The following is a 23277-nucleotide window of genomic DNA, read 5'->3' on the forward strand; positions in this document are numbered from 1 at the left end:
TAACACTATATCACTATATCACTATAACACTATATCACTATAACACTATAATATAACACTATATCACTATAACACTATAACACTATATCACTATAACACTATAACACTATATCACTATAACACTATATCACTATAACACTATAACACTATATCACTATAACACTATATCACTATATCACTATATCACTATATCACTATAACACTATAATATAACACTATATCACTATATCACTATAACACTATATCACTATATCACTATATCACTATATCACTATAACACTATATCACTATATCACTATAACACTATATCACTATAACACTATAATATAACACTATATCACTATATCACTATAACACTATATCACTATATCACTATATCACTATAACACTATATCACTATAACACTATATCACTATATCACTATAACACTATAATACTGTTACATTGTATCACTATATCACTATTACACTATAACACTATATCACTATATCACTATAACACTATAACACTATAACACTATATCACTTTAACACTATATCACTATAACATAACACTATATCACTATAACACTATATCACTATAACATAACACTATATCACTATTACACTATATCACTATAACACTATATCACTATAACACTATAACATTGTATCACTATAACACTATAACACTATCACTATACCATAACACTATATCACTATATCACTATATCACTATAACTCTATATCACTATAACACTATATCACTATAACACTATAACATTGTATCACTATAACACTATATCACTATATCACTATATCACTATATCTCTATAACACTATATCACTATATCACTATAACACTATATCACTATATCACTATATCACTATAACTCTATATCACTATAACACTATATCACTATAACACTATAACATTGTATCACTATAACACTATAACACTATATCACAAAATCACTATATCACTATATCACTATAACACTATATCACTATAACACTATATCACTATATCACTATAACACTATATCACTATAACACTATAATATAACACTATATCACTATAACATTATAACACTATATCACTATAACACTATATCACTATAACACTATATCACTATATCACTATAACACTATATCACTATAACACTATATCACTATATCACTATAACACTATAACACTATAATATAACACTATATCACTATATCACTATAACACTATAACACTATATCACTATATCACTATATCACTATATCACTATATCACTATAACACTATATCACTATATCACTATAACACTATATCACTATATCACTATAACACTATAATATAACACTATATCACTATATCACTATATCACTATAACACTATATCACTATAACACTATATCACTATATCACTATATCACTATAACACTATAATACTGTTACATTGTATCACTATATCACTATTACACTATAACACTATATCACTATTACACTATAACACTATAACATAACACTATAACACTATATCACTATATCACTATAACACTATAATACTGTTACATTGTATCACTATATCACTATTACACTATAACACTATATCACTATTACACTATAACACTATAACATAACACTATAATACTGTTACATTGTATCACTATATCACTATTACACTATAACACTATAACATAACACTATAACACTATATCACTATATCACTATATCACTATTACACTATAACACTATAACATAACACTATATCACTATATCACTATATCACTATATCACTATTACACTATAACATAACACTATAACACTATATCACTATATCACTATTACACTATAACACTATAACACTATATCACTATAACACTATAATACTATAACACTATATCACTATAACACTATATCACTATATCACTATAACACTATAACACTATAACACTATATCACTATAACACTATATCACTATAACACTATATCACTATAACACTATATCACTATAACACTATAACACTATATCACTATATCACTATAACACTATATCACTATAACACTATATCACTATAACACTATATCACTATATCACTATAACACTATAACACTATATCACTATAACACTATATCACTATATCACTAAAACACTATATCACTATATCACTATAACACTATATCACTATATCACTATTTCACTATCACTATATCACTATATCACTATAACACTATATCACTATATCACTATAACACTATATCACTATAACACTATATCACTATAACACTATATCACTATAACACTATATCACTATATCACTATAACACTATATCACTATATCACTATAATATAACACTATATCACTATAACACTATATCACTATATCACTATATCACTATATCACTATAACACTATAACACTATATCACTATAACACTATATCACTAAAACACTATATCACTATATCACTATATCACTATATCACTATCACTATATCACTATATCACTATAACACTATATCACTATATCACTATAACACTATATCACTATAACACTATATCACTATAACACTATATCACTATATCACTATAACACTATATCACTATATCACTATAATATAACACTATATCACTATAACACTATATCACTATATCACTATATCACTATATCACTATAACACTATAACACTATATCACTATAACACTATAACACTATAACACTTCATTCTATAGCTAGACTCCTGATCTCGCCAAGAGAATGATAATAAATGTTCCCTCTAAGCTGCAGGCATGCAGCCCCCCTCAACTGCCCCTCAGAGTAAATATCAGCCCCCCTTAACTGCCCTCAGAGTAAATATCAGCCCCCCTCAACTGCCCTCAGAGTAAATATCAGACCCCCTCAACTGCCCTCAGAGTAAATATCAGCCCCCCTCAACTGCCCCTCAGAGTAAATATCAGCCCCCCTCAACTGCCCTCAGAGTAAATATCAGCCCCCCTCAACTGCCCCTCAGAGTAAATATCAGCCCCCCTTAACTGCCCTCAGAGTAAATATCAGCCCCCCTCAACTGCCTCTCTCAACTGCCCCTCAGAGTAAATATCAGCCCCCCTCAACTGCCCTCAGAGTAAATATCAGCCCCCCTCAACTGCCCTCAGAGTAAATATCAGCCCCCCTCAACTGCCTCTCAGGGTAAATATCAGCCCCCCTCAACTGTCTCTCAGAGTAAATATCAGCCCCCCTCAACTGCCCCTCAGAGTAAATATCAGCCCACGCTGAGAAGCACCACATTGAACTTCACTTTACTCTCTAGAGTTTTCCCCATTAGTTAACACTGTCAATGTTTCCACTTACTGTTAGAATTGGGATTGAATCAAAGCAATATTAGCCACTTTCAATGGAACATAACGAAACAAAACTAACTATGCAAGAGATTTTGAACACATCGGAGTAGGATTCTATTGCATTGATATGCATGACTTGCCAGTACTCTACATAGACCGGTGAGGCATAACCAATCAGAGCTGCAGTAGGTCAGGCCTATACTCTACATAGACCGGTGAGGCATAACCAATCAGAGCTGCAGTAGGTCAGGCCTATACTCTACACAGACCGGTGAGGCTTAACCAATCAGAGCTGCAGTAGGTCAGCCCTATACTCTACATAGACCGGTGAGGCGTAACCAATCAGAGCTGCAGTAGGTCAGGCCTATACTCTACACAGACCGGTGAGGCATAACCAATCAGAGCTGCAGTAGGCCTTTTTGCAAATAGAGCATTACCATAAATGGATCTGTGCCATTCACTTTGAACTGGACTGTGTTTACAGCATGAGCGGTCGTGAGTAGATGCACTTGTTCTGAGATCATGTAAGAGCTGCATGTAGCCACATGGGCCCAGTTCTAGATCATTTGTAGTCACCAATGGGGGAGTGATTGCTTCCTACGTGAGCACAAAACGTGGACATTTCGAAGCATCTTTGAAAAGCAAGTCGGATAAAGAGCTTTTTCTTTTGTCTTAAAGGTGCAGTGATTAATTTTTTTAGGGGGGGGTTGTTGTATAAACTAAGTAGCCAATAGACAGTAGCATACTTTTTCTGATTCTCTGTAATAATGGTATGGGAAAAATATTGCATTTTATTTTGTAAAGTGGTTTCTTGTCAAACAACATTTTCAATCACCTCCTTGTCTGAAGGACACGTGGATAAACAGGTTAATGTCAAGCCCTGCATGTTTATTTCAAAAGTCTCATGGAATGTAGGTCTACTTTGAACACCACACATTGGCTGCTACTGTAGGCTGAATGATAGAACAGCTATTTCCATGTTATAATGTTATGGGATGCATTTTATCCATTGTTTTTGATGGTAGTGTCACGACTTCCACCCAAGTCGGCTCCTCTCCTTGTTCGTTCGGCGATTGACATCACCGACTTTCTAGCCATCGCCGCTCCATTTCTCATTTTCCATTGGTTTTGTCTTGTTCCATTTCACACCTGGTTTTCATTCCATAATTATTGCATGTATTTAGTCCTCTGTTCCCCTCCATGTCTTTGTGTGTAATTGTTTGTTGGTTTTGTGGATTATTGTCGGGCGCTTTACTTTTGTTCCGTGTTTTTGGCACGTTGTTGTTGTTATGTGCTGTCATTTGTGGAACGGACTTCCAGTGCGCCTGTTCACTACACTCTGCTCTCCTGCACCTGACTTCTCCTCCCGTACACACTGTTGACAGGTAGACCACTCTGGTAGGCCTACTTTGTGATCAAATAGCCACAGTAGCCTAGTTGACGACTGTCTGAAACTAGCGGGTACAGCCTCAGTGTTCACAATAAAAGTGCACTGGAGGTCGCACAGAATTTTCACAACGTTCAAGTTTGCGCTCAGCAGACCGGAATGTTGCTCAGTGCCGGAAAAAATGAGCGGGAACATTGGTGATGAGTACAATTTTTTTTGTCTTTATCTGTTGTGGTCTAGTACTGTGTTTTGCTAGCTAGGGCTGTCTATTTTACGTGTTTCCTGTTTTCTCAGTGTCCTACTTCGTGTGAACTGCTGATGATCATTATTTGCAGTTAGTTGTTGACACATCACCCAGGATTAAGGGGAAGGGCAATGTGTTACTGTTGTTGTGTTGGTAATCAGAGGCTGTATTGGAGGGGGGGTGGTTTCACCTCTCCTTGGCAATCAGTAATTAGTACAGGGAGGTGTGCTCTCCACCTCTGCTAGACAATTAGGAATTATTTTTAGTTCTTCAGTCTCCCCTGGTTTCTCCGTGTAAGCGGTGGTCGTGTCAGCAAAACTAAGACCGTCTTCGAGGAAGGCTCCACATCACTCTCTCACTTAAGTATCTTACCTAGTTATTTTCTGATGATCTCATTTTGCTCTTTTGTAGCTTTGTCAACTATGTGTGTGTTTTCTATCCCAGTTCGCTCCTTTCCCTGTAGGCTTTACAGACGCTCCCTTGGCTGCAACTCTTCTAATTTAGTGTACCCATGGTGCACAACCCTTTTGGGAACTGCCCTTCAGTCCTTTGACTTTCTGGCCCTGACGGAGACATGGATCTCCCCAGAGAACACTGCTGCTCCAGCTGCTCTCTCTTCATCTCACTGTGTCTCATAGTCTGAGAGCATCTGGTCGTCATGGTGGTGGCACCGGTCATTTCTCCTAACTGGAGATGCTCTCTTTTCTTCCTCTCTCACCTGTCCATCTCTCATTTTGTTTTCCATCGTGTCATTTGTCCACTTCAGCTTAACATTATTGTCATCTATCGCTCACCAGGTGCCCTTGGAGGGTTCCTCAATTCAATGAGCTTGACACCTTGATATGCTCATTTCCTGACGATGGCTCACCGCTCTTAGTACTTGGTGACTTCAACCTCCCGATGTCTGCCTTCGCTAAATTTCTTTCCAACTCTCTCTTTCCCCTCCTTTCCTCTTGACCTCACCCTTTCCCAGTCCCCTCCAACTCCAACAAGGAATGCAATATGCTTGACCTCTTTAATAGAGGCCTACTAATCTAACTGCATGAAACTTTCATGAAAGTTTTAATATTTATAGTAATTTATTTTGAATTATTATTTACTTTTTTATTTGAATTATTATTTACTTATTTACCAAATTCAAATAAATTACTATAAAAATTTAACTTTCATGAAATCACACATGCAATACACCAAATTAAAGCTACACTTGTTGTGAATCCAGCCAAAGTGTCAGATTTCAAAAAGGCTTTACGGCGAAAGCACACGATGCTATTATCTGAGGATAGCAACCAAACACAGACCATCATATTTCAACCCTCCAGGCGCGACACAATACGCAGAAATAAAGATATAATTCATGCCTTACCTTTGACGAGCTTCTTCTGTTGGCACTCCAATATGTCCCATAAACATCACAAATGGTCCTTTTGTTCGATTAATTCCGTCGATATATATACAAAATGTACATTTATTTGTCACATTTGATCCAGAAAAACACCGGTTCCAACTCTGTCAACATGACTATCAAAGTTACCTGTAAGCTTTGTCCAAACATTTCAAACTACTTCCTAATACAACTTTAGGTATTTATTAACATAAATAATCGATCAAATTTAAGATATAATGTGTTCGATACCGGATGAAAACAAAGAACACACTTCCCTCTAGCCTCGTTTTGAACAGTGCTACTTCTTCATTTCTCAAAGGAAAAACCTCAACCAATTTCTAAAGACTGTTGACGTCCAGTGGAAGCGATAGGAACTGCAAGAAGGTCAATTAGAAATCTGGATTCACAATGAAAATTCATTGAAAAGAGAGTGACCTCCAAAAAAAAGAATTCTGAATGGTTTGTCCTCTGTGTTTCGCCTGCCAAATAAGTTCTGTTATAATCACAGACATGATTCAAACAGTTGTAGAAACTTCAGAGTGTTTTCTATCCAAATATACTAATAATAGGCATATCTTAGCTTCTGGGCCTGAGTAGCAGGCAGTTTAATTTGGGCACACTTTTCATCCAAAATTCCAAATGCTTCCCCCTATCCTAGAGAAGTTAAATAACTACTTTGTATTCATTCCTCCAACCCTTAGCCCTTACCCAGATTGTCAAGCGCCGTCACAATCTTTGCTCGCTGTCCCACTACTCTATCCTCTTCTATCCTATGATCTCTGCCTTCTGATAAATTATTCTCCCTCCTGTCTCCTGATTTTTGCCTCTCTGACTCTACTCCTTTCCTCCTGGCCGGCTCGGCCCACCCATCCTGAGTGATGTTGATGACATCCGCTCCTCATTCACTTAGCCTATTGGGACCTTGGGACGCTACACCACCTTTTTCTCCCCTCTCTCCAGATGAAGTCCTGCAACTAGTGAGGTCTGGCCATACAACAACCTGCCTGCTCGACCCCCATCCCCTCCTCCGTTCTCCAGACCATCTCTGGAGGCCTTCTCCCATTTTTCTCCCATCAACTCTTCCCTGGCTGCGTCAACTCATCTGACGTCAAACTATAGACCTGTATCCTTCCTTCCTTTTCTTTCTCCTCTGTTAACATCCTCCTAGATCTATCCGCTGCCTTCGACACCGTGAACCATCAGATCCTCCTCTCCACCCTCTCAGGGATGGGCGTCTCAGTCTCTATCAGATCCTCCTCTCCACCCTCTCAGGGCTGGGCGTCTCAGTCTCTATCAGATCCTCCTTTCCACCCTCTCAGGGCTGGGCGTCTCAGTCTCTATCAGATCCTCCTCTCCACCCTCTCAGGGCTGGGTGTCTCAGTCTCTATCAGATCCTCCTCTCCACCCTCTCAGAGCTGGGCTTCTCAGGCTCTATCAGATCCTCCTCTCCACCCTCTCAGGGCTGGGCGTCTCAGGCTCTATCAGATCCTCCTCTCCACCCTCTCAGGGCTGGGTGTCTCAGTCTCTATCAGATCCTCCTCTCCACCCTCTCAGGGCTGGGTGTCTCAGTCTCTATCAGATCCTCCTCTCCACCCTCTCAGGGCTGGGTGTCTCAGTCTCTATCAGATCCTCCTCTCCACCCTCTCAGGGCTGGGCGTCTCAGGCTCTATCAGATCCTCCTCTCCACCCTCTCAGGGCTGGGTGTCTCAGTCTCTATCAGATCCTCCTCTCCACCCTCTCAGGGCTGGGCGTCTCAGTCTCTATCAGATCCTCCTCTCCACCCTCTCAGGGCTGGGCGTCTCAGGCTCTATCAGATCCTCCTCTCCACCCTCTCAGGGCTGGGTGTCTCAGTCTCTATCAGATCCTCCTCTCCACCCTCTCAGGGCTGGGTGTCTCAGTCTCTATCAGATCCTCCTCTCCACCCTCTCAGGGCTGGGTGTCTAAGTCTCTATCAGATCCTCCTCTCCACCCTCTCAGGGCTGGGCGTCTCAGGCTCTACAGATCCTCCTCTCCACCCTCTCAGGGCTGGGCGTCTCAGGCTCTATCAGATCCTCCTCTCCACCCTCTCAGGGCTGGGTGTCTCAGACTCTATCAGATCCTCCTCTCCACCCTCTCGTGGCTGGGCGTTTCAGCCTCTATCAGATCCTCCTCTCCATCCTCTCAGGGCTGGGTGTCTCAGGCTCTATCAGATCCTCCTCTCCACCCTCTCAGGGCTGGGCGTCTCAGTCTCTATCAGATCCTCCTCTCCATCCTCTCAGGGCGCAGTGTAGCCCTCCCAGAGTACAAAGAACCTTGGCGTGACTCTGGACAACAACTTGTCGTTCTCTGCAAACATCAAAGAAGTGACTCGCTCCTGCAGGTTCATGCTCTATAACATCCGTAGAGTACGACCCTACCTCACACAGGAAGTGACGCAGGTCCTAATCCAGGCACTTGTCCTCTCCCGACAGGACTACTGCAACTTGCTGTTGTCAGGGCTCCCCGCTTGTGCCATCAAACCCCTGCAACTAATCCAGAACGCTGCAGCCCGCCTGGTTTTTAACCTTCCCAAGTTCTCCAACATCACCCCGCTCCTCCGCACACCAAGAGGAACTGCCCCCCCTACCTTCAGGCTCAAACCCAACACCCCAACCCGAGCACTCAGTTCTGCTACCTCTGGTCTCTTGGCCCCCTACGGGAGAGCAGCTCCTGCTCAGCCCAGTCCAAACTCTTCTCGGTCCTGGCAGTTAGGACATCAGAGTCCCTGCCCATCTTCTGAAAGCATCTTAATTAATCCCTCACCTCGACCTCACCTTAACCCCCCCCCCCCGGTATGTTCTGGACTGGGAGACCGTGAAGAGACCTCTGGTGGGGTATGCATGGGTGTCTGAGCTGTGTGCTAGTAGTTTAAACAGACAACTTCATTCATTCAACATGTCAATACTTCTCACAAATACAAGTAGTGTAGAAGTCAATCTCTGATAATGTCAAAAGCTGCAGTCTAACAAGACAGTTCCCACAATCTTTCTATTATACATGTCTCTCAACCAATCATCAGTCAATTGTGTAAGTGCTGAAAATCTGTTAGTTACATTTTTTTTTTTAATGGTTTATTAATTGCTGGTAACAGTGATTAGTCTGCTGTGTGAGCTAACACCAAGGTTGCTTTGCTATTCTTGGGTAGGGGAATAACTTTTGATTCCCTCCAAATAGGAGTGACAATATAGTCTGCTATCATGATCCAGGCTGTCAGACCCCCGGTGGCTTGTCATTTCTGATAGATCTCTTCCACACTCACTTTACAATGCTTGTCTTTCATAATTTGGTCAGTTATGCATGGATGTGTTGGTCCAGAATTAGTTGTTGGGCATTTCATGCCTAAATTTGCTTGTCTTACCAATGAAAAAATCATTTTGTGACGAATGAGCCATCTGATTCAATGAATGATGGAGCCGAGTTCACTTTGTTTGCCCAAGATTTCATTGAAGGTGCTCTAAAGCTTTTTACTATCATTCTCTTTGTAATTTATCTTTGTTTCATAGTGTTTCTTCTTTTTGTTTAGTCACATGATTTCTCAATTTGCAGTATCAGCTGTGTATCAGCTGTGTAGCCTTATTTGCCTCATCCCTCTCAAACATGTTTCAATTCCTTCTCAATCCACAGGGATTTAACATTCTTTCACAGTCATTTTCTTAATGGGTTTATGCTTATTAGTAACTTCAAGAAGCAATTTCATAAATGTGTCAAGTGCAGCGTCTGGTTGCTCCTCATTACACACCACAGACCAGCAAATATTATTTACATCTTAAAATTAGGAATCCCTACAACACTTAGTGTATGACCTCTTCTACGCTTGCTGTTTGGGGTTTCAGGCTGGGTTTCTGTATAAGCACTTTGTGACATCTGCTGATGTAAAAGGGGCTTTATAAAAAAAACGTATTTGATATATTAGCCTCATCCTTTAGAACTTTTCTGTTCCTTTAGTTATTCTAATCACTACATCCGATGGATGTGGATACTGCTTGTCTTGCCAGACTCATGGCTCTCCCTTGAGATGAATGAGCTAGCCAAGGTTACCCCTGCTTCAGGCCTATTATCTACGGATGTTGCCCGGTCCCATTCCTAGTGAACCGCTGGTAACAACCGCACCACCGGTTTTACACTCTGCAGTCGACAGCTGGGGTGGGAGAAACCTTTATTAAAAACCACTCAGCGAGATGTCTAGCTCGGGGGTAGGGCGACCCGTAGTTCATCAGGCTCACTGTCTCCCCTCGGCAACGGTTATCATTAAATAAATATTAGTTTGACACCCACGGGTACGCATCACCCACCCTTCATCTGTGGACCTGGAGTTACTCAACGTAATGGGATCTAGTGTCCCACAAAAACACGAAGGTATAGTTACCGTGTCAGCCTAAGCCTAACATCCTAAAACGTTTATACGTATCCCATTGGTAGAAAGACCGAGGAACCCTCTAGTTCGGTCAGCCTGACTGGTTAGGGTCAACAAGATTATTCTAGGGGAAATCCACTTTCTTTTTTTATTCAGGCAAAGCCCTTTACAGTAAGTCTCCTAGAGGACCCATGTCTCTTCTAGAGGACCCATGTCTCTTCTAGAGGACCCATGTCTCTCCTAGAGGACCCATGTCTCTCCTAGAGGACCCATGTCTCTTCTAGAGGAAATCTGTTCCTCCTAAAGAAGAATACTAATGATATGTCCCTGCCTCTGTGGGTAAAGCACAGAGCCTCTAACTGATGTCTTAGAAGAATTCAGAAGATGTAACAGACTTCAACATCAATGTTCCAAATGTTGAATGAAAAAACAACAGTAGAGAAACCGCAAAAATAATATTAAAAAGCTCCTCTAAGCAAATCGACCATTTTAACCCTTAAAACCTCTACAGCTTCTCTCTCCCGGATCCGGGATCCTCCTCATCAAAAAAGCTGACTAGCATAGCCTAGCCTAACGGGACAGGGATATCATATAATATACTTTTCATGAAATCCCAAGTCCAATACAGCAAATGAAAGATAAAAATCTTGTGAATCCAGCCATCATTTCCGATTTTTAAAATGTTTTACAGCAAAAACACTATGTATTTCTATTAGCTAACCACAATAGCCAAACACACAACTGCATATTTTCACCATGTTTCTACCGCATAGGTAGCCTTCACAAAACTGACAAAATAGGGATAAAATTAGTCACTAACCAAGAAACAACTTAATCTGATGACAGTCTTATAACATGTTATACAATACATTTATGTTTTGTTCGAAAATGTGCATATTTGAGGTATAAATCATAGTTTTACATTGCAGCTACCATCAAAAATATCACCAAAGCAGCCAGAATAATTACAGAGAGCAACGTGAAATACCTAAATACTCATCATAAATAATTTATGAAAAATACATGGTGTACAGCAAGTGAAAGATAAACATCTTGTGAATCCAGCCAATATTTCAGATTTTTTACAGCGAAAACACAATATAGAATTATATTAGCTTATATTAGCTTACCACAATAGCCAAACACACAAACGCATTTATTCACCGCAAAAGGTAGCTTTCGGAAAAACCAGCAAAAGATATAAAATGAATCACTAACCTTGAACAAATTCATCAGATGACAGTCTTATAACATCATGTTATACAATACAATTATGTTTTGTTAGAAAATGTGCATATTTAGAGCTACAAATCGTGATTATACATTGTGAATACGTAGCATCGATTCACCAGAATCTCCGGAGATATTTTGGACACTCACCTAATTTGACCAAAGAACTCATCATAAACTTTACAGAAAAATACTTGTATGGCAAATGAAAGATACACTGGTTCTTAATGCAACCGCTGTGTTAGATTTAAAAAAATAACTTTACCATAACATACAGCTTGCGTTATTGTGAGACAGCGCTCACCAAAACGGCGGAGAATAGGACTCAATATTTTACACAGAAATACGAAATAACATCAGAAATGTTTACTTACTTTTGTTGAGCTTCCATCAGAATGTTGTACAAGGAGTCCTTGGTCCAGAATAAATCGTTGTTTGGTTTTAGAATGTCCATTTCTTCTGTCGAATTAGCAACCTTGGCTAGCCATGTGGCGTGAATATGCCCATCAACTCTTGGCGCAAAGAACGGAAAATTCCAAAAGTCCGAATAAACGTTGAATAAACTGATAAAACTTGGTTGAAAAAACCTACTTTATGATGTTATTATCACATGTAACAAATAAAATCAGAGCCGGAGATATTCGCCATGTATACGTAACGCTTTTCAGAAGCCAATGTCGAGCCCCGCGGCGTGCCTTGGTAGACAAAGAAAATTCCTGACCTGCCACTCCAAAAGCTCTTGGTCGGCCTCAGAACAAGCTAGACACCCCATTCCACCTTCCACTGCCTGTTGACATCTAGTGGAAGGCGTATGAAGTGCATGCATATCGATAAATATAAGGCAATTGAATAGGCAGGCCCTGAAACAGAGCCTCATTTTCAGATTTTTCACTTCTTGCATGGAAGTTTGCTGCAAAATGAGTTCTGTTTTACTCACAGACATAATTCAAACAGTTTTAGAAACTTCTGAGTGTTTTCTATCCTATAGTAATAATAATATGCATATTGTATGATCTAGAAAAGAGTACGAGGCCGTTTCATTTGGGCACGATTTTTTCCAAAGTGAAAACAGCGCCCTCCTATTGACAAGAAGTTGTTTAAACAATTACTTATATACTGTCAATGAATCAATGATTCAAATTTATTTTATATAGCCCTTCTTACATCAGCTAATATCTCGAAGTGCTGTACAGAAACCCAGCCTAAAACCCCAAACAGCAAACAATGCAGGTGTAGAAGCACAGTGGCTAGGAAAAACTCCCTAGAAAGGCAGGAACCTAGGAAGTAACATAGAGAGGAACCAGGCTCTGTGGGATGGCCAGTCCTCTTCTGGCTGTGCCGGGTGGAGATTATAACAGAACATGGCCAAGATGTTCAAATGTTCATAAATGACCATCAGGGTCAAATAATAATAATCACAGTGGTTGTAGAGGGTGCAACAGGTCAGCACCTCAGGAGTAAATGTCAGTTGGCTTTTCATAGCCGAGAATTCAGAGTTAGAGACAGCAGGTGCGGTAGAGAGAGAGTCGAAAACAGCAGGTCTGGGACAAGGTAGCTTGCCCGATGAACAGGTTCAGGGTTCCAGGCAGAACAGTTCAAACCGAAGTCATCATGCCAGGTAGTCCTGAGGCATGGTCCTAGAGCTCAGGTCCTCCGAGAGGGAGAGAATTAGAGGGAGCATACTTAAATTCACACAAGACACCGGATGAGACAGGAGAAATACTCCAGACATAACAGACTGACCCTAGCCCCCTGTCATATTGCCACAACTCCTCCCTCAAAATCGGTTACATCTGGTCCATACTGGACTCCCCCAGTCCTTGTTGCTCTTGTTATCTTCCAGAAGGACGTCAAAGAGGGAGGTTGGTAGAAGTTCATGTTTAATCCCACTTCCCTCGGCCTCCCGCTCTGGTAATTCCCCCGGCTCCACCTCTCTGCTGATGCTGGTGTCGAAGGCGAAAGTCCTGTTTTACTTTCACGACGACTTCCTGCCTTTATGGCCTCCTGCTCCCTTTCCTTTCCTGCTCCCTACGATCCAGAATCAGCTGTATAGACCGCCGAAAACAACAGGTATAGACCTTACAGTGCCAAGCCCAAAAAACAACTATGCCGTTTTATAAAAATAGTAAGCGATAAGAATTCAAACGTATTAAAGAGCAGCAGTAAATAACAATAGCGGGGGCTATATACAGGGGCGGGGGGGGGGGGGGGGGGGGGCAATGCAAATAGTCTGGGTAGCCATTTGATTAGCTGTTCAGGAGTCTTATGGCTTGGGGGTAGAAGCTGTTCAGGAGAGAGAAAAGTCTATGACTAGGGTGGCTGGTCTTTGACAATTTTTCTGACACCGCCTGGTATAGAGACCCTGGATGGCAGGAAGCTTGGCCCCGGTGATGTACTGGGCTGTACGCACTACCCTCTGTAATGCCTTGCGGTCGGACGCCGAGCAGTTTCCATGCAGGCAGTGGTGCAACCCGTCAGCATGCTCTCGATGGTGCAGCTGTAGAACCTTTTGAGGAGCTGAGGACCCATGTCGAAACTGTTCAGTCTCCTGAGGGGGAATAGGTTTTGTCGTGCCCTTTTCACGACTGTCTTGGTGTGCTCAGCAGGAGTGAGGGTTACATTCAAACCCCGGGTCACCACATTCTTTAGGGCAGATTTCTTCAGCATTAGTCAAGATGTGACCAGTAGATGTGGATGATTTCATTATTGTGTTGTTTGTAACTTCCCTGGTAGGTTGACTGATAACCTGAACCAGGTTGCAGGCACTCGTTACAGGTTCAAGATTTTTCATGAGAGGGCAGCTTGATGAAAGCCAGTCAATATTTAGGTCACCCAGAAAATATATCTCAATGTTGATATCACATACATTATCAAGCATTTCACACATGTTATCCAGATACTGACTGTTAGCACTAGCTAGCTGTCTTTTGTGGTTGTGTTGACTTGTGTTTCCGTCAGCTTCAACTTAGTGTCTAGTTCTAGTGCTTTTTGTTTCTTTGTTGTGCTAGTCCATAATGTGTGTTCTCCCTCCTTCCTAGGAGAGAAGCCGTATATCTGTGAGATCTGTGGGAAGAGTTTCACCAGTCGTCCCAACATGAAGCGTCACCGTCGGACCCATACGGGGGAGAAGCCGTACCCCTGCGAGGTGTGTGGTCAGAGGTTCCGTTTCTCCAACATGCTCAAGGCCCACAAGGAGAAGTGCATCCGGGTCAGCAACCCCATGGTAACCGACAACAACGACTCGCTGGGCGTCGACCCCCCCTCCCCGACTGTTTCTGCGGACCCTGCTGCGATTGGTCAGGTGGTTTTAGGGGCGGCGCTTCCGGGGGCAATGCATCACCATGCCACGCCCCTCTCCCTCCCCCTGATCCACTCCCTGGGGGGGCTGCCCCACACCCCCGCGCCCCACCTCCCCCTCCTCCACCCCTCTTCTCTGGCAGGATGGGCTCCAACATCTAGCTAACGCACTCCGCTCTGCTAACAGACCAGACCGCTAGCATCCATCTACTCTACAACGCTCTGCTAACAGACCAGACCGCTAGCATCCATCTACTCTACAACACTCTGCTAACAGACCGCTAGCACCCATCTACTCTACAACACTCTGCTAACAGACCAGACCGCTAGCACCCATCTACTCTACAACACTCTGCTAACAGACCAGACCGCTAGCATCCATCTACTCTACAACACTCTGCTAACAGACCAGACCGCTAGCACCCATCTACTCTACAACGCTCTGCTAACAGACCAGACCGCTAGCATCCATCTACTCTACAACACTCTGCGAACAGACTGCTAGCACCCATCTACTATACAACACTCTGCTAACAGACCAGACCGCTAGCACCCATCTACTCTACAACACTCTGCTAACAGACCAGACCGCTAGCACCCATCTACTCTACAACGCTCTGCTAACAGACCGCTAGCATCCATCTACTCTACAACACTCTGCTAACAGACCGCTAGCACCCATCTACTCTACAACACTCTGCGAACAGACTGCTAGCACCCATCTACTATACAACACTCTGCTAACAGACCAGACCGCTAGCACCCATCTACTCTACAACACTCTGCGAACAGACTGCTAGCACCCATCTACTATACAACACTCTGCTAACAGACCAGACCGCTAGCATCCATCTACTCTACAACACTCTGCGAACAGACTGCTAGCACCCATCTACTATACAACACTCTGCTAACAGACCAGACCGCTAGCACCCATCTACTCTACAACACTCTGCTAACAGACCAGACCGCTAGCACCCATCTACTCTACAACACTCTGCTAACAGACCAGACCGCTAGCATCCATCTACTCTACAACGCTCTGCTAACAGACCGCTAGCACCCATCTACTCTACAACACTCTGCTAACAGACCAGACCGCTAGCACCCATCTACTCTACAACACTCTGCTAACAGACCGCTAGCACCCATCTACTCTACAACACTCTGCTAACAGACCGCTAGCACTCAGTCAGCCAACCCCCCTGGACCCCCTGAAGTACTCAGACTATGAGAGGGATTTACAGGAGCGGAGCGAGACATGAATGGAAGGAGGATTTCTTCATATAACCACATCGTGATGAAGGATCATACAGAGGCTTCTTGTAACAAATACAGTATAAATGCATACACCTTCCATATGGAAATGTTTTACTGTGTTGAATAGTTCCCTTCTGCCCTGGTCGCTGAGAGTTCAGAGGGACATGTAAAATGACAACATACATTACATCTGTTGTTTCATTGTTTTCATTCTGCGTACCACAAAGCCACACCCTTTTTAATAAGGCCCTGCTTGTAGCACAATGTAACACTGGTCAGATTAACACCTCCTCAGACAAAACTAGTTACTGGTGAGATTAATAATCCCTTCTCATATTAACTAGCTATTTACTGGGTTAATTCTGGGGCCTAAACTCCTCCCTAGTTGGTCTGTGTGGAATGAGTTCTCTACAGAAGGTTATATGTGGAACGATTTCTGTCTGACAAAAGGTTCTAGGTGTTCTGTGTGGAAATAGTTCTCTACAGAAGGTTCTATGTGTTCTGTGTGGAATTAGTTCTCTACAGAAGGTTCTAGGTGTTCTGTGTGGAATTGGTTCTCTACAGAAGGTTATATGTGTTCTGTGTGGAATTAGTTCTCTACAGAAGGTTCTAGGTGTTCTGTGTGGAATTGGTTCTCTACAGAAGGTTATATGTGTTCTGTGTGGAATTAGTTCTCTACAGAAGGTTCTAGGTGTTCTGTGTGGAATTGGTTCTCTACAGAAGGTTATATGTGGAACGATTTCTGTCTGACAAAAGGTTTGAGGTGTTCTGTGTGGAATTAGTTCTCTACAGAAGGTTCTAGGTGTTCTGTGTACAGTGAGTTCTCTCTGAAAGTTTACCTCTCTGTCCTAACAGAGGTATATGGTGCCAGACGTCTCCAGCAAAGCCCTGTCTCTCTCTTCTCCTCATCCTCCTCTCCCCTACCCTTCTCTCTCCTCCCCTCCTCTATCGTCATCCTCCTCTCTCCTCCCCTCTTCAGACAACTCCTACAGAGCCTTGTATCTCTCCTGTCCTCACCAGACGTTGCCTACAGAGCCCTCTCTCCTCTCTTCTCATCTTCCTCTCCGCTGTCTCTTTCTCTCCTCTTCAGACATCTCCAGCAGAGCCCTGTCTCTCCTCTCCTCACCCTCTATCCTCCTCTCTCCTCTCTTCTCATCTTCCTCTCCGCTGTCTCTTTCTCTCCTCTTCAGACATCTCCAGCAGAGCCCTGTCTCTCCTCTCCTCACCCTCTATCCTCCTCTCTCCTCCTCCTCACAGTGAATGGACTATATTAGCCATCAGAACAGACCAACAGGATAGAACCATCATTCTCTTAGCCTCCTGAAGATGAGGCAAACTGTTCTTCTGATCTGTCTGCTGAAACACGTATCTGGCATCGCAATAACCAACTCCTGTGAGCTCACATGCTAGTGGGATTATTATACAGCCTCTAAAATCAATCCTGCATCTTACTTTGAACCTTAGTGATATTTAAGATGTACTCTTTATGTGTGTTAAATGTTAAAATTGTGATCGTTTGTGTAATTTGTGTGTGGCAACATTATGCCATTATGTAAGGTGTTTTAGAGGGTTATGACTAGCCAGTCACGTTGGAAAGGTAATGACTAGCCAGTCACGTTGGAAAGGTAATGACTAGCCAGTCACGTTGGAAAGGTTATGACTAGCCAGTCACGTTGGAAAGGTTATGACTAGCCAGTCACGTTGGAAAGGTAATGACTAGCCGGTCACGTTGGAAAGGTTATGACTAGCCGGTCACGTTGGAAAGGTAATGACTAGCCAGTCACGTTGGAAAGGTAATGACTAGCCAGTCACGTTGGAAAGGTTATGACTAGCCAGTCACGTTGGAAAGGTAATGACTAGCCAGTCACGTTGGAAAGGTTCTGACTTTATGACTAGCCGGTCACGTTGGAAAGGTAATGACTAGCCGGTCACGTTGGAAAGGTTATGACTAGCCGGTCACGTTGGAAAGGTAATGACTAGCCGGTCACGTTGGAAAGGTTATGACTAGCCGGTCACGTTGGAAAGGTTATGACTAGCCAGTCACGTTGGAAAGGTTATGACTAGCCAGTCACGTTGGAAAGGTTCTGACTTTATGACTAGCCGGTCACGTTGGAAAGGTAATGACTAGCCAGTCACGTTGGAAAGGTAATGACTAGCCTGTCACGTTGGAAAGGTTATGACTTTATGACTAGCCAGTCACGTTGGAAAGGTTATGACTAGCCAGTCACGTTGGAAAGGTAATGACTAGCCAGTCACGTTGGAAAGGTTATGACTAGCCGGTCACGTTGGAAAGGTAATGACTAGCCGGTCACGTTGGAAAGGTAATGACTAGCCGGTCACGTTGGAAAGGTAATGACTAGCCGGTCACGTTGGAAAGGTAATGACTAGCCAGTCACGTTGGAAAGGTAATGACTAGCCGGTCACGTTGGAAAGGTTATGACTAGCCGGTCACGTTGGAAAGGTAATGACTAGCCGGTCACGTTGGAAAGGTAATGACTAGCCGGTCACGTTGGAAAGGTAATGACTAGCCGGTCACGTTGGAAAGGTTATGACTAGCCGGTCACGTTGGAAAGGTTATGACTAGCCGGTCACGTTGGAAAGGTTATGACTAGCCGGTCACGTTGGAAAGGTAATGACTAGCCAGTCACGTTGGAAAGGTAATGACTAGCCAGTCACGTTGGAAAGGTAATGACTAGCCAGTCACGTTGGAAAGGTAATGACTAGCCAGTCACGTTGGAAAGGTTCTGACTTTATGACTAGCCGGTCACGTTGGAAAGGTAATGACTAGCCAGTCACGTTGGAAAGGTTATGACTAGCCAGTCACGTTGGAAAGGTAATGACTAGCCGGTCACGTTGGAAAGGTTATGACTAGCCGGTCACGTTGGAAAGGTTATGACTAGCCAGTCACGTTGGAAAGGTTATGACTAGCCAGTCACGTTGGAAAGGTTCTGACTTTATGACTAGCCGGTCACGTTGGAAAGGTAATGACTAGCCAGTCACGTTGGAAAGGTAATGACTAGCCTGTCACGTTGGAAAGGTTATGACTTTATGACTAGCCAGTCACGTTGGAAAGGTTATGACTAGCCAGTCACGTTGGAAAGGTAATGACTAGCCAGTCACGTTGGAAAGGTTATGACTAGCCGGTCACGTTGGAAAGGTAATGACTAGCCGGTCACGTTGGAAAGGTAATGACTAGCCGGTCACGTTGGAAAGGTAATGACTAGCCGGTCACGTTGGAAAGGTAATGACTAGCCAGTCACGTTGGAAAGGTAATGACTAGCCGGTCACGTTGGAAAGGTTATGACTAGCCGGTCACGTTGGAAAGGTAATGACTAGCCGGTCACGTTGGAAAGGTAATGACTAGCCGGTCACGTTGGAAAGGTTATGACTAGCCGGTCACGTTGGAAAGGTTATGACTAGCCGGTCACGTTGGAAAGGTTATGACTAGCCGGTCACGTTGGAAAGGTAATGACTAGCCGGTCACGTTGGAAAGGTTATGACTAGCCGGTCACGTTGGAAAGGTAATGACTAGCCGGTCACGTTGGAAAGGTAATGACTAGCCGGTCACGTTGGAAAGGTTATGACTAGCCTGTCACGTTGGAAAGGTTATGACTTTATGACTAGCCGGTCACGTTGGAAAGGTAATGACTAGCCGGTCACGTTGGAAAGGTTATGACTAGCCAGTCACGTTGGAAAGGTTATGACTTTATGACTAGCCAGTCACGTTGGAAAGGTAATGACTAGCCTGTCACGTTGGAAAGGTAATGACTAGCCGGTCACGTTGGAAAGGTTATGACTAGCCGGTCACGTTGGAAAGGTAATGACTAGCCGGTCACGTTGGAAAGGTTATGACTTTATGACTAGCCGGTCACGTTGGAAAGGTTATGACTAGCCGGTCACGTTGGAAAGGTTATGACTAGCCGGTCACGTTGGAAAGGTAATGACTAGCCGGTCACGTTGGAAAGGTTATGACTAGCCGGTCACGTTGGAAAGGTAATGACTAGCCGGTCACGTTGGAAAGGTTATGACTAGCCGGTCACGTTGGAAAGGTTATGACTAGCCGGTCACGTTGGAAAGGTAATGACTAGCCGGTCACGTTGGAAAGGTTATGACTAGCCGGTCACGTTGGAAAGGTAATGACTAGCCGGTCACGTTGGAAAGGTTATGACTAGCCAGTCACGTTGGAAAGGTTATGACTAGCCAGTCACTGACTAGCCGGTCACGTTGGAAAGGTTATGACTTTATGACTAGCCGGTCACGTTGGAAAGGTTATGACTAGCCGGTCACGTTGGAAAGGTAATGACTAGCCTGTCACGTTGGAAAGGTAATGACTTTATGACTAGCCGGTCACGTTGGAAAGGTTATGAATAGCCGGTCACGTTGGAAAGGTAATGACTAGCCAGTCACGTTGGAAAGGTAATGACTTTATGACTAGCCGGTCACGTTGGAAAGGTTATGACTAGCCAGTCACGTTGGAAATGTAATGACTAGCCGGTCACGTTGGAAAGGTTATGACTTTATGACTAGCCGGTCACGTTGGAAAGGTTATGACTAGCCAGTCACGTTGGAAAGGTAATGACTAGCCGGTCACGTTGGAAAGGTTATGACTTTATGACTAGCCGGTCACGTTGGAAAGGTTATGACTAGCCGGTCACGTTGGAAAGGTAATGACTAGCCAGTCACGTTGGAAAGGTTATGACTAGCCAGTCACGTTGGAAAGGTTATGACTAGCCGGTCACGTTGGAAAAGTTATGACTTTATGATTAGCCGGTCACGTTGGAAAGGTTATGACTAGCCGGTCACGTTGGAAAGGTTATGACTTTATGACTAGCCGGTCACGTTGGAAAGGTTATGACTAGCCAGTCACGTTGGAAAGGTAATGACTAGCCAGTCACGTTGGAAAGGTTATGACTTTATGACTAGCCGGTCACGTTGGAAAGGTTATGACTAGCCGGTCACGTTGGAAAGGTAATGACTAGCCAGTCACGTTGGAAAGGTTATGACTAGCCGGTCACGTTGGAAAGGTTCTGACTTTATGACTAGCCGGTCACGTTGGAAAGGTAATGACTAGCCAGTCACGTTGGAAAGGTAATGACTAGCCGGTCACGTTGGAAAGGTTATGACTAGCCAGTCACGTTGGAAAGGTTATGACTTTATGACTAGCCAGTCACGTTGGAAAGGTAATGACTAGCCTGTCACGTTGGAAAGGTTATGACTTTATGACTAGCCAGTCACGTTGGAAAGGTTATGACTAGCCAGTCACGTTGGAAAGGTAATGACTAGCCGGTCACGTTGGAAAGGTAATGACTAGCCTGTCACGTTGGAAAGGTTATGACTTTATGACTAGCCAGTCACGTTGGAAAGGTTATGACTAGCCAGTCACGTTGGAAAGGTTATGACTAGCCAGTCACGTTGGAAAGGTAATGACTAGCCGGTCACGTTGGAAAGGTTATGACTAGCCGGTCACGTTGGAAAGGTTATGACTAGCCGGTCACGTTGGAAAGGTTATGACTAGCCAGTCACGTTGGAAAGGTTTTGCAGTCAATTTTGCAGTGCACAGGAGAATGCAGTAAAGTGTGTGTGTGTGAGATGAGTAAAGGTGTAAAACTGTCAATCTGTCCCTGAATAATTGAACAATCAGCCAATCAGCTTGAGATTCCCAAAGTAGGAAGTAAAGTTGAGAGACATTTATCTGACTTCTCGTCTATTGCTGAGGTTCAGAAACCACTGTACAGAGCTTGGATTGTAGCCTACAAAATCCTGTTCCTGCTCTTTTCAAGTGTTGTAATGTACTGAAGTAAAAATACTTTATAGTACTTAAGTAGTTTTTTGGGGGTTACTTTACTTTACTCTTTATATTTTTTACAAATTTTTATTTTTACTTCACTACGTTCCTAAAGAAAATAATGTCCTTTTTACTCCATGAATTTTCCCTGACACCCAAATTATTCGTTACATGTTGAAAGCTTAGCAGGACAGAAAATGGTCCAATTCACACACTTATCAAGAAAACATCCCTGGTCGTCCCTACTGTCTCTGATCTGGCGGACTCACTAAACACACATGCTTTGTTTGTAACTGATGTTGGAGTGTGCCCCTGGCTATCTGTACATTTAAAAAAACAAGACATTTGTGCCGTCTGGTTTGCTTAATATAAGGATTTTTTTTTTTTCTTCGTACTTTTACTTTTGATACTTCAGTATATTTAAAACCAAATACTTTTAGACTTTTACTCAAGTAGTATTTTACTGGGTGACTTTCACTTTTACCTGAGTAACTTTCTATTAAGGTATCTTTACCTTTACTCAAGTATGACAACTGGGTAGTTTTTCCACCACTGAAGACATCACAGACGCCCGAAATCTATAAAATCTCAACTTTTTTGAAATGTTGTTAAGAAAAAACGATCTTATCTGCTCAATGGTCTACTATCTGGGAAACAGTTGAGATATATTGGAGAAAGGTGAATTATTCCTTATGAAGAAGATACGGTGTAATTGTTTCCACTAGTTTACTCAACTTTTCGGGTCAAAGTGTTACCTGAACTTAAACATTTTTAGTTGGCCCAAACAGCTCCAACATGAGAAAATGTAAGGAAAAATGTTGCTGACTTAAAAATATCTGTTTTCTCAAATTGTCTCATATGTTCAATCAACTATAAATTCTTATCTGGGCATCTTACCTCATAAGAGGCTGTGGAACCAGTTACTTAATGACATTTAGCTGAAACAATTCCTTTTTATTTATTACATTTTTTATAGTGTATTAGATTTAACTCTGGAGAATTTGTATAC

The 23277-nt window shown here is 42.7% G+C and overlaps 1 protein-coding gene across 1 annotated transcript in view; it reads left to right on the forward strand.

The window, feature by feature from the left end:
• The window catches only part of zbtb47b (zinc finger and BTB domain containing 47b), a 129283-nt gene extending 106408 nt beyond the window's left edge, over positions 1-22875 (forward strand). Inside the window, 2 exon segments of the mRNA XM_055928151.1 lie at positions 14965-15333; positions 15336-22875. Coding sequence (XP_055784126.1) covers positions 14965-15333; positions 15336-15385 — 419 coding nt within the window. The 3' untranslated portion in view covers positions 15386-22875.
• Positions 22876-23277: the final 402 nt, after the last annotated feature.

The sequence above is a fragment of the Salvelinus fontinalis genome, chromosome 7 (genome assembly GCF_029448725.1).
Source record: "Salvelinus fontinalis isolate EN_2023a chromosome 7, ASM2944872v1, whole genome shotgun sequence".
Lineage (NCBI taxonomy): Eukaryota > Metazoa > Chordata > Actinopteri > Salmoniformes > Salmonidae > Salvelinus > Salvelinus fontinalis.